The sequence below is a fragment of the Falco peregrinus genome, chromosome 15 (assembly GCF_023634155.1).
Source record: "Falco peregrinus isolate bFalPer1 chromosome 15, bFalPer1.pri, whole genome shotgun sequence".
Taxonomy (NCBI): Eukaryota; Metazoa; Chordata; class Aves; order Falconiformes; family Falconidae; genus Falco; species Falco peregrinus.
In genome coordinates this window covers 4,896,860-4,909,127 of record NC_073735.1, presented here as the reverse complement: position 1 = coordinate 4,909,127, position 12,268 = coordinate 4,896,860, and the positions used below count along the sequence as shown (strand labels likewise).

Sequence of the window (12,268 nt, the reverse complement as noted above, 5' to 3'; positions counted from 1 at the left end):
CAATGTGCAAATGACTGAAGAAATTTAAACATAATGCCTTGACTAAAAACGTGAATATTTTTCACTGCAAATTTGGCACAGCAATTTTATAGCTATTTCCAATAGCTTTAGCCAACACCACATATATTACAAATGCAATATATTGTCTTCTCTCAAATAAGTAACTCTTTTACAGACATTGAAGTTTAATTCTGATCCAGTGGAAGGCAAAGATGGTACATAGTTTCAAATGAAAAGTGTAGAATAAATTCTGAAGAGTTAAAACACTTCAAGTCATTGTTTTTTTTTACAAAATGAAACATTGTGGTTTCAAACAGTGTTTTTGTTTTCAAGTTGACTTGAATTTCCTAGACATTTCAAGTTGGTTTTTTGTTTTGTTTTGTTTTTTTTTTTTTAACAAAGTGAATCATTGTGTTTTAAACCCATGTTTTTGTTTTCAAGTTGACTTGAATTTTTAAAAGGATAAATAACAACACACTGAAGAATAGCAACACAGAAGAAACATACCAGCCAGCCTAAAATGCAATATTTTTATTTTGCTGAAAAAGAAAACAAACATTGTATTATCCTAGTGAGAGCTCTCCAGGGACCCACAGCTGTTCTACTAACCAACCCGCAATGGCAGCTGCGGCACAGCGCCCACTGACATGGGTTTTTCCAATCGATATTTTAGTGTGGTTGAGGCACTGTGACTCCACCAGAGGTTAAAAAATGCCAGAGGGAGACGGAAGTTTCTGGGCAGATCTGTTGTGATCATTGCTGAGTGGAATGACCACTGTAGAGACAAAATCAATATAGATGACAAGTGTTTTGGCTTGCAGTGCTGCTTCGTGGGCATCTTGAAAGCAGCAGCATCACTCACAGTGCCTGCTTAATGAATTGGTCACAGAGATTACTTGAGGGAATTAATTCTCCTTTGCCTTATCTGAAAGGGACACTTGTCAAGATCATCTGGCCCAAATATGACCTGCAATAAAAGGGAAGAAAGTGAAGGTGGAAAATCTGCTTGCAACGTGAATACATTTTTGCTTTCACTGCCTTTCTGTTTCCCGCAGTGGCAAACTGAGATCCATCCTTTTGACAGACTAGGTCTAGGCTGTTGTTGGCCAGACCTCTTGTCCTTACCCCCCGGATCCTGAATTGAACATGTTGTATCAAGCAAGGGTGCTGGCACACAGAAGAGCAGGGGAGATTCAGACCCCCCTTCCATGTGCATGCAGAGTCAGCTGGGTTACGATGAGGAATTTGGCTGATTCAGTTAGAGAACATTGGAGAGTCCAATATTTTTTTGAATTTTTTTTTTTCTGTAAGCCATCACTCCCTGTGATGATGCAGCCGGCATATCCTATGAGACTTTCTGGCAGATAGTTTGAAGAGGCTCTCTTCTCTTCCGATTTTACTCTTCCACTGGTTTCTACTGACAATTAAGCAAAAACTGATTTATCAGTAGCTGTCATGCAAACCTGGTTCTGTATCTACAGTGTCCAGCATTGCTATTGTCTGGGCACAGAGACAGCAGTGCTTGTTACTTTAGTCTTGCTCCTCACCGGTTTTCATTACCTCTTTTCCCTACCACCGTTAAATAAGCCACAAGAGACAGTCCAGATGCCTGATTAGCCTAGTCACTAAATGAAGTTTTAATAAACTCTTAGGAAAGGATAGGCCTATATATTTCTAGCTTAGAGTCTGTGTGATAAAAAGTAGTTTAATGATTAGGAGTAATTCACCTCATCCTGTCCCTGTGAAAGTGTAGGCAAACAGCAGCTTTTTTGCACCTCAGTTTATCCATTTTTACAGAGGGCATAGTAAGATTTCCTGGCTGTAAATACAGGACCAAAAGAAGTAGTCACAACATCAGATATCCTGAAATTAATCATGATTTTCATGGGAGAACAAAGGAAGGGTGAAATTACTGAATGGAGTTTTCATGCATTCATCATCTGGTTTGGGTTGTCTTGTTGTTTTGTTTTGCATTTTGCATATAAATAAGTTTTCTTTTCTGCAAGAAGGACCTTGCAGAACTGTTAACAGAAAATGCTTATATAATTACAGGGAAGAGAGAGACATCTCAAGTCATTCTTTTCCTGAGCTGAATTGCCCTCCAGAGGTAGACCCTGGCAGGTTAGTCATCTTAGGTGCCTCTGCAGTCACTGTAAATACCTTTGTGAAGGGCTTAAAGTTACATGGCATGAGCTGGGTGCTCAGGTTGTGCCTGGTAGAGACATGGCAATTGGATCCAAGCTATTTAAATCATAAGGTCCATTTTTTTTCTTCTTTTTTTTTTTTTCTTCTTTCTTTTTTCCATTTCCAGTGCCTAGGAGCTTTTGCATGCCTGGAGAAAATTCAGATAAATTAAAATCCTATTACTCTCCACTGGCATAAAAATCAAAGTGAATCAAGCCCAGACATGTCCTCCACTAAAGGAGACAAGCACAAATAATTGGAGGACCACGCTTCTACCTTCTAATATTCCTTTTCAAGTTGGAGGAATATTGACTTTTTGGAGGTTACCGTGCTCTTTGGTCTAATTAACGCAAAGGGACTAATAAATGTTACAACTATCCAAATGCTGATGCTCATCTAAAGACATGTATTGCTTAATTAGAGTGATAGAACTTAAAATTTTTATAACTACTCCTTGCCATCCTAATTTACATCAGTCTTCACTATATGTCTGAGCCTGTCGGTTCTTTGTACTCTTGTAGCACAGTTGGGGTTCAGCTGAAGGAGCAGAGTACGTATTATGCAGCTTTCGTGCATCCAGTACAAGGGTCAGAGTCACCCAGCACACAGCAGTGTATGAAAACAAGGACGGAGAAGTGAAATCACTTCCAGCAGTATCTGTGTCTGAACTGCAGAGAGAGCCTAGCAAATACGGCAAACATACAGTCAGCATCCACATGACATTTTGCCAGCAGATAATCACTGAGCTCTGTGGCATTTAAATGAGGAGAGTTAATTTTAGGCTGATGAAAAATGTTGTCTTGACAGCCCCAGGGGTTGGGATATCTCTCCCCACTGAGAAAGTTCAGGCCGCGTAGCAGGACTGAAGGATTTGACTGTACTGTTGATGTGATCAGATGGGAGCCTGTGGCAGTTTCTTGGGTCGGTAGATCACGCTTTGTGGTCCCCTTGCCCTCTCCCGTTAAACTGCCAGTAAAGGTACTGGCTCTGACGGTGTGTTTGATGAAAATAGGCATCCTCCAACAGCTGGAGAGGTACTGCTGGTTCTCTGGATAACCAAACAGCCGCAAATGCAGTTAGATTTGGCCGGCGATAACAAAGTTTGAGTCGAACTGGTAACCTAAGGGTATACAAGACCTGGAAATCAGGAGCAATCTCCACTTTTCCTAGCAGCGTGGCAGAGCCAGAAGCGTCTGCTCCAGTTGCATAATCGGTGGTATTGCGAGCAGCGAAACGTTCTGAAATCTGCAACTCCCATTGAGTACGCTGCAGAAAAAAACAGGCTCCTTACTGAGTGAGCCATCAAATAACTGCTTTTTGTCAGCACGTATTAACATTCCTTTGTCTTTGATAAAATGTAAGCTGCTTGATCCCAACTGATTTTGATGATAGAAAAGTGCCTTATTCGTAGAGCTCCCTGACACCTATTTTACACACCAGTCTTTCGTCAGTGACTCTCTCTGTTCGCGAATGTAATGAAACACCTGGTTTAATACACATAGCAATATATTTTGTATCTTTTCATCTGCTGGAAACCAGAAACGAGCCGTTTAGGAAGGCATCTATGGCTGCCTTAAACAGGAACATGCACAAACTCTGTTATTGATCTGTGATGTAGTGACTCCAGCCGACAGACAAAAAATCCACTTCTTAGGATTCTGCTATAATGAAATTATCATTAAAACTCTATGAAATGTTTATTGCAGAACTTGAAACCAGGAGACAGTCCTCTGGTCTCCAGCTGTCTAAAAAGCCTGGAACTGGTTCCAGCTTTATTCAAAATGTGGTGCATCTGCTTATAACTTTGTGCAAAGTTTTCTCTGTTTTCAATTAAAATTGAGTTGTGTTTGCAACTGAAAGCTAAGCTGCTGAATTAAGAGATGAGAAAGCTTTAACTAAAACTTGAAAGCTGAAGATTTCACATATCATTTCACATTTTCCGCAATTGACAGATTGTACAAATTTATATTAAACATACTTTCCCCTTTTTAAAACTAGATTGTTTAGGAGAAAATTAAATTTTTAATGGTCTTACTATCTGGAAAAAACGATACAGTTGAAAAATAAAAATCTCTATGACTATTTTTAAACAAGTTTTGAATCACATCTACTTAGACTGACAAAGGGTAAATGAGGCTATTCTTTTGGCATGAAGCTTATTTAAATGAAATGCCCAAGTCACTGAATACCACTTTGCTGTCACCGTAGCAAATATCTGTACCATTTAAACCCAAAATGTGTAGTTATATCTACTTGAAGAAAAGGATGAACAGTCTTTATCAGGGCTATAAAGACTATGATTATATTTGCAAGAAATTCTGAGAGTTTGGAATCTCCCTCAATTTCTTGTGCTCTCTGAAATGTCCGTGCTTCAGGGTTGCACAAGAGAGTGCTCCTGCATGGAAGTAGAACAGCGCTGGCGAAGCTGGCGCGGTACTTGATGGATAGGAGCATGCAGCATAACGATTCACTGCACCTGAGATGTCCAATGGACGTGGCTGAGCAAGGCTTCTGAAATAAACTGCTGATTTTTGCAGGGCTCTCACAGCCGTGTATGAAAGTTCTTAGTCCGACAAATGACTCCACCCCACTGCAAACTGAAGCTTAGATATTCAGAGCACAGAGGGCACGGTGCAAATTGTATTCAAGTGGAAAGTGGCTGCATCCATGTGCTCTTAATAAAACTAAGGTTTATTGTTTCCACACCTCTTCGGTCATCTTTTTGCAGTTACAGAGGCAATAATTAGCTAGGGACATTACAGATGCATTAATTAACCAGGCTGGAGAGCACAGGGCAGCCTGCAAAGCAGGCACTTAATGGAATTTGAAGCAGAGACAATGCTGTTGTTTACAGGGTAATGTAGGAGTTGCCAAGCAGTATGTCCCCACGCAATTAAAACACCACTGCACATGTGCTAAAAAGGAATATTTGAATGGGATTATGGAGCAATTACAAGTTGTCTTATTGTGCTGGCTCTGTGTACCCCTGGGGTTACAGAAAGCAGCTACTGCAGGAAGCTGGCAGTGTGCAGTATTTGGTTGCTGAAAGCTTTCTATTGTTCCTTCCTTAATTGAATACTTACAGCAGGAGATAACTATGGTCTGGAGTGCACGTTGGCTGTCAGGTACTCCCCCAAGGGAAGGAGCTATTTCAGGCCCTGATTATAAGGCAGGAGTTCCCTTGGATGCCTCAGGACCCCACATTTAGCAGGGACACCGCATCTTGGCCTTGGGGACTTCTACACGACACCTTTATGCAGCACTTGGAAGGCCATGATGAGAACCAACCGGTTCCTTCAAGGACCTAATCCTGTGAGCCTGGTGGTCCCCCCTCCTGCTCTCTCTGCTGGGCTTTGAAAGCTCTCAGAGCTCGGAGGAGGCACTTGAAGGCCTTTGTGGGTTCTGGTGTTTGCACCAGCTCTAAAGGAAAGGAAAAAAGAAAAAAGGCGAGTTTATTTGAACTGTCTCCTCACGACACAGACACATGCTGCTGGTTGTCTGGCATTCTGGCCTCCCAGCATGAGGGAGCCTCAGAAAATAGGATTAGACCCGCAGCCCTCCATTACTGACCCTCAGAACAGCCTGTAACAAAAGCCCTTGCCCAGGGAGGTCAACAGTATTGTCAGTGTCAGCGGCATGGCTCCCCTGAGAAAAACAAGCAGGTCTCCACGAGCTGCCTGGGCGTCGAGCTGCTCTTTGCTAGCTGGTAAAAGGGAGTCCAGATCATCCAGCCTTCACCTCGAGGATGGAGTCCACATAGGAGCAGGCTCCACACTGCTTTTGGCTTGTAAAGCAAAAGCTGATAGTTTCCTGAAAAGGCCCTGTGCCTTAACAGAGCTTCTCCTTAAGGCAAGAACACTTGGGGTAATTTTCTTCTTCCATTATTGTATTTTTCATAGCAGTCTCTGCACTTCCCGGCTCCCTCCGGTCCAGGAAGCAGGCATGCTGGAACACTATGACTAACTCTGTACTTGTTGTTCCTGCTCAGAAGCAAATACTCCTGCAGATCTTCTTGGGGGAAAAAATTGGCTTTTCAGTTTGTAATAAAGAACTGGAAATTTCTCAGTGTTGCATGTGTCACCATTCCTCTTCTCCCCTTCCAAGAACCAAAAGCAACTAACATACTCCTGGCCTGATGGATTTAAATTAAGGAAAGCAATGAGACAAATAAAGCTTTCCAGAGAACTTGCTTGCGTGGGTGTCTTTTAATGAACTCTAGCAATTACGAGAATAAAATATTTGCCTTTTCACAAAGGTGATTTTTTATTTTTAAGGAAAGGAGTTTTCTGATTACTCTGAGATTTCAGTCGCTCGCGTGATGAGGATACTTCTCCCTGGAGCATCTGACACTGATCTTGTTCCCCCTATGCATTGCTTTAGATTTCTGTTTGTGTCCTCTGGGCTGCAGGAGTTAGGCTTGGAAATATTGGCCAGAAACCGGCTCAAGTTGTGTGTATTGAACGTATTCCAGTCAGGCCTCTCTCTCACCCTCCAAAAGAGAACAGTGGGAGGACTTTATAAGGTCAGGTTTTTCAAAAGTCACCAGAATTAATTCCAAAATCATAACATAATTACGGCAAACAGAAGACAAATACTTGGAAGAGAAGTCAGCCTTGGCATTGGCAGGTGATTCCAAGAGAATTTATTCACAGTTACGCCAATGCTGAATGCTTATCCCTGCTCTGCAAAACTTCCCTTTAAACCTTTTTAAAGTAAATAAATAAACTGATCCTGGGGGGCGAGAAGCAGCTTGACAAATACAAGTTTTGCATTGCCCACTGTTCCTTCAATCCACAATCCATTAATGCATGGAATTCAGTATGCTTATGAGCTTGACTGTGCGTGGTGGGGTTTGGTTCTGCCGACCCAAAACAGCTGGATTGAGCCCTCCAGAGGTGTTTAAAAGCCAGCTTGCCATATAAATCACTAGGAGCTGCGGCACACTCCACCTTTCGGGCTGTACACCTTGGTGGAGGGAATGGCTGATACCGCTGTAGATGAAGAGGGTCAGACACCGCGGAGTGCAGGGCAGTGGTTCGTTCTGCTTACGGGCTCCGTGGGTCAAGATTTGAGGTGCATTGGTGGGGTTGGATATCCTTCTAGCATGGTTCACCAGGAGTGCTGTTAGTATCAACCACACAAGCAACACCTCAACAGAGGAGTATGAGGATAGAGAGAAGCTGCTTAGTGGTACCAGACTTGAAATCCGTAAGCACAAGGTTCAGGAAACAGTCTGAAGATGCGGCGATGAATCCATCCCTTTTCCTTTGAGTGCTCAGCTTTATCATGATAGAGGCTTTTGTGAGGCTTATTACGCGAAGACCTTTTCTGTGTCCCAGAGCAATCAGGTATGGAGATAAAACATGGAAGTGCTTTTAAATGAAAAAAGTGGTTGGGTGAGCATGTGAGCAAGCTTTGCATTTAACATCCCTCTGTTTCTACCCAGGGATGACTTGCCAGGCTCGCAGCTCCTACATGGACACCGAGGTGCTGTGGGGACACCGCTTCACTCCTGTCCTCACCCTGGAGAAGGATTTTTATGAAGTCGACTATAACAGCTTCCACAGCACTTACGAGACCAACACTCCCGTGTGCTGTGCCAAAGAGCTGGCCGAGTCTCGCCGGGAAGGCCAGCTCCTCAGCCACCTCTCCAGTGCCAGCCTCCTGAGCGGAGGCGGAGAAGCAGAGGCAGCAAAAGAGGAAGAAGAAGAAGAAGAGGAAGAAGGTGGCAGGGAGCCAGCAGGATTGAATGGAGCCAATGGGACAGCAGGAGAGGTGAAAGAAGATATGCCTGTATAACACCTGAACTGCTGGACCATAGATGCCCACGTACACTTACTGGGAGACTGTGGCTGGCGAGTCAGGAATTAACTAAGAGTCAGAGAGCTGAGATTCACGTCCAGATCTCTGTTGCCTGCTGCTTGATCCTGGCGAGTCACTGCACAGCACTGTGCCTCAGTTTCCCTCCCGTTTTATCTGTACAGTGAGGTTCTGAGCTTTGCACTCATTTGCAAAGCATTTTGATCCATATGGACAAGGGTCACATAATATCATCACTGTTAAAATTTAAATTCCCATTAAATTGTTTGTTTCAAAAAATATTCATTGGATGGTCAGAACTCTTCCCCCTTGACAGGCTATTTACAAAGCAAAAGTTCAGAATGTCCCATCTCAGTATGAAGAATGTGGTTTCATACCTTCACTTAATTTGTGAGTCAATGTATTGTAGCTATTGTTACTGCTAAATTAAAAGAAGAAGAAAAAACCCTCTTTGGTATGTAGCAAAGTCTTTTGCCTTCATGAAATGTATTAGATTTTAGTGTTTTCCTTCAAGATCACAGTAATTGTGATTTATTTCCTGCAAAATGTCTTGATATTAAGTCCAGGTTGGATGTGGCTTTGAGCAGCCTGCTGTAGTGGAAGGTGTCCCTGCCCATGGCGGGGGGGTTGGACCTAGGTGATCTTTAAGGTCCCTTCCAACCCAACCCATTCCATGATTAACAAGACAACTTTCCCTGCAAGCCTTTAGCATGTTTTTCCAATGTTTTTGACTGTCTTCTCAAACAGAAGTGCTGACTCTGTGTACTCTTTTCATGGACTCTCTGACACATTTCATAGGCTATCCATGGTGAGAGAAAGTTTAGATCTTGCCCCAGTGAAGGTTTTTTTTTTCTGTCCTGGATGTCCCAGTTCCAGTTTCAGTTGATGATTTAAAAAAAAAGTCAATATCCATCTGGGAATTTGAAATGTTCTGGAATTTCAGACGGAGTCCCTGGAGTAGGTAGTCTGGCTAAATGAGAATTTGCAAAATTCTCTGCTCTTCTGCAAAGTGCGTATTTATTTAGGTGCTGATGGATGCTAATGGGAACATGCACTGACATAAGTGAAGCCATCTGTCTGGTCAGGCTAGTGCAAGCACGTCAGTCGGTGTCCAAAAGCAGGATCGGTTCCCCACTTCTGCCAGGGACAAGCAATAACATCTCTGGAGGTCTAATGTTAACCTGCCAGTAACTTTTTCAAGTGAAGCACCAAACTGAGTTAACAGTTTCGGTCTTTACAAAGAGGTAAGCCTAGAACCATACTTCCCCAAAGAGGATTGTCATGTCTAGAAAAGGGGTGAAGAAAACTAGTCTGTGAGATGAAAAATTTCCATGAATTTGCAGAACACAGAGAAAGAATGGCCTTGGTGAAAAGCTCTTCCCTTACCCCCTAAAATTTGGTGGAAAAAATAAGATACTTCTTAAAGAATAAAGAATTTCTTCTTTATCAAAATGGAACGAAGAACATATAATATGCAAGATTTGTTTTCCATATAGGAAGGACTGTATGTGTATCTATGAAATAAATGTACATTGTAGAAGGGATGGAATGAGCCACACACTAGGGACCTTTAATATGGTTTTGCCTCTTGATATTAAAAAAAAAAGATAGAAAGCAATGATCTTATCGACATGTAAACAAAGAGGAGAATACTATCTACAGGGGTCAGAGATTCTATTTAATTAGAAACCTAATATTATAATGTAGATAGAAGAGGAATTGGTGTTTCTTTCTGAGGGTTTTGGAAAAATGAGTGTGATGTGACTGTTGTACTTAATATCACGTTAAGAGCCAGCAGTCAGCTTGGCCCGCAGGATATAGGAATTACCATTATGTTATAGAGTAAGTTTTGAAGTGAAGTCACTTCATTTGAAATGCTCCTCAGTTCTAGAAAGCATTTTGCAGAACTGAAGCAAGTAGAATTTTTGAAAAAGGACTAATTTTAGTTTTTCTGTTCAGCTCCTCTTTTTCCATATTAAATCTCAGAGGAACAGAGGGACGAAAACAGGGAGGAAAATGGGGGAGGTTTCTTGTAAGGGTTTGTGGTTTCCTAGCAGGGTTTGTTCTTTTTCCAAGACCCTCACTTCTCACCCTACCTCTGCAAAATAATTACGTGTCAAAATTGTTTTTCAGAATTCTTTTATTCTGTAGCTGAAGTGAACTCCTAACATAGGGGATAGCAATGGAAATGAAAAATGTAACTGATCTATGCAAGTCAGAGGCAATTTCAGCCCCTCAAACAGGTGTTGTATGAGTTCGACCCAACCAGCTGTCCTGTCCAGCTCAACCCAACCTGAGGAGCGGGCTTGCTGGGTCCCTTACGCGATGCCAGAGATAGAGAGCTTGGAAAACACCGCTAGATTGCCTCGGCACCTTGATTCCTCATTGTTGTCACTCTCCAGAGAGAAGCTAGCCATCTTCAAACACCCCAAAAGTTATTTCATCTTCCCATTGCCCTCGAGATTTCATCACACAAAACTGCTCTTCCCTTACGCTGTCAAGTCTGAGAAATCATCTACCCGACGTGTTAGGAGCTTTTGTTGTTGCACATGAGATGCTGCAAGCAGAGTAACTGCTGAATGGTGGGTAGCGGAGCGGGGTGCCAATCTGTTGCAGTGAAGTAAGACAAGGAGTGTGTTCCTCCCCTCTTGAGCAGAGCCCTTAAGCAGCTGTGTACTCTGTTGGCTTCACAGAATATTTCTGTGTTTGGAATTTGCAAATACGCTCTAAGTACCTTGGTGAATCGATGCTTCAAACAGCGCCAATGTGAGCAGTAGCGAAAGAACTTCCCTGATTTCTGTAGAACAGGAGAAACATCCTTGCAGGTTTTTTAATAAACTGAGCAGATTGGGAGGAAGATATCCTCCAGTGCTGAATGCACCTTGCATTTGATACACAAACAGTGGGGAACCTTATTTTGTGTATATATTTTTTTTTAATTTTATTTTGTATTTGTGTAGCACGGCAATCAGCTATGTGGGTTTTGGTAATGCAATCAAGTTGTACCCTCTCCAAAGCATTTAGGCAGGCCCCAGGACTGTCCCATATTCTTCTTTTCCTGTAACGTATCCCAAAGAGAGTTTTAATTCAGCAAGCCTATTGAACTTTTCTGGAAGGGAGAGAACGTCTTCCAGAACTGTCATCTTTGAAAATTTTATCAGTTTCTCTGCCTTTCCACAAGCGTGTGCAGGACAATAAACTGTGGGAATAAAAGCATAATAGACCCACTCTTTGCTGTAATGAACATTTAAATACAAGTCTGCATCTCTTACGGGAGTTGAAATAGATCACATAGATATGTCCACCCACACATATACTAGACACTCATCAGCCTCTGTACTTTCAAAAATATTAACTAATACTCCACGACAAACATTTATAACCTGTAAACACACTATTCATGCACAAATAACCGTTCACATTTATATAATGGACCCTGTAAACAAGCTAAAAATACATATTCGAAACACTGAATAATTACATCTGCCTTAGAAATGTATCACTGAGAAGCAAATTTCACAACAGCATCCGTCCACAATAGCATGCACTTGTAGCAGTGTATGTGTATAAAATCACTCACTCTCCTGCCACACGCGTGACAGCTGCTCTCAGGTACACAAAGTGGCACACGGTTACTCACAAACACCTCCCCTCAAAAAAAAAAACCACCGAACCACCAAACTTGCATACCCAAATCCTGCTTTTTAAAACACCACCTGAGGACTGTATTCTTCGTCGTGCATCCAGGTGCCTTTATACAGACATAAACGTATGCGTTGTCTTTCTGGCTGGCAAACCTACCTGTTCAAGTGGTTTTCACCACCGCACAGCTAAACCCTGCTTTGCACAACACGAACACATCGTGTAACCCTCAGCGGTGCTGAGTCATGGAAGTTATTTAATCTCAGGTGTGTGTTTCTGTCCTGCAATCATTCACGAGAGTTTTTGAGCAAACCAAAGCTACATTTCTGGTTCTTTATTGTTCTCCTCGTGGCAGGATGGTTGGGAAACCCCTTGCTGAAGCAGGAGGTTGGTGAGCTGTGAAGGGAGGCAGGAAGGGAGAATTGCTTACAGTAAAGGCTTCGTCATTCTGCTTGATTTTGTTGGAGGGTTTGGGGATGGGCGTGGGAGCGAGCCCTGCAAACCCAGTCATTTGGTTGAATCACTGCTTTCCCAGGTCTGGCTTTTTAACTGTTCTGCTCCTGTGCACTGCCACCGCTGCTCAAATATGGCCAAGCCGACCTGCATGCCTGGTATGATTTTT

The 12,268-nt window shown here is 42.5% G+C and overlaps 1 protein-coding gene across 3 annotated transcripts in view; it reads left to right on the top strand.

Annotated features, from left to right (window-relative positions):
* KCNJ5 (potassium inwardly rectifying channel subfamily J member 5) overlaps positions 1–11,165 on the top strand; it is a 67,717-nt gene extending 56,552 nt beyond the window's left edge. For all 3 annotated transcript variants that reach the window (XM_055819210.1, XM_055819212.1, XM_055819211.1), the window contains one exon: positions 7,631–11,165. In XM_055819210.1, coding sequence (XP_055675185.1) covers positions 7,631–7,983 — 353 coding nt within the window. In that variant the 3' untranslated portion in view covers positions 7,984–11,165. The remainder of the gene's footprint in view (positions 1–7,630) is intronic.
* The last annotated feature ends 1,103 nt before the right edge of the window (positions 11,166–12,268 follow it).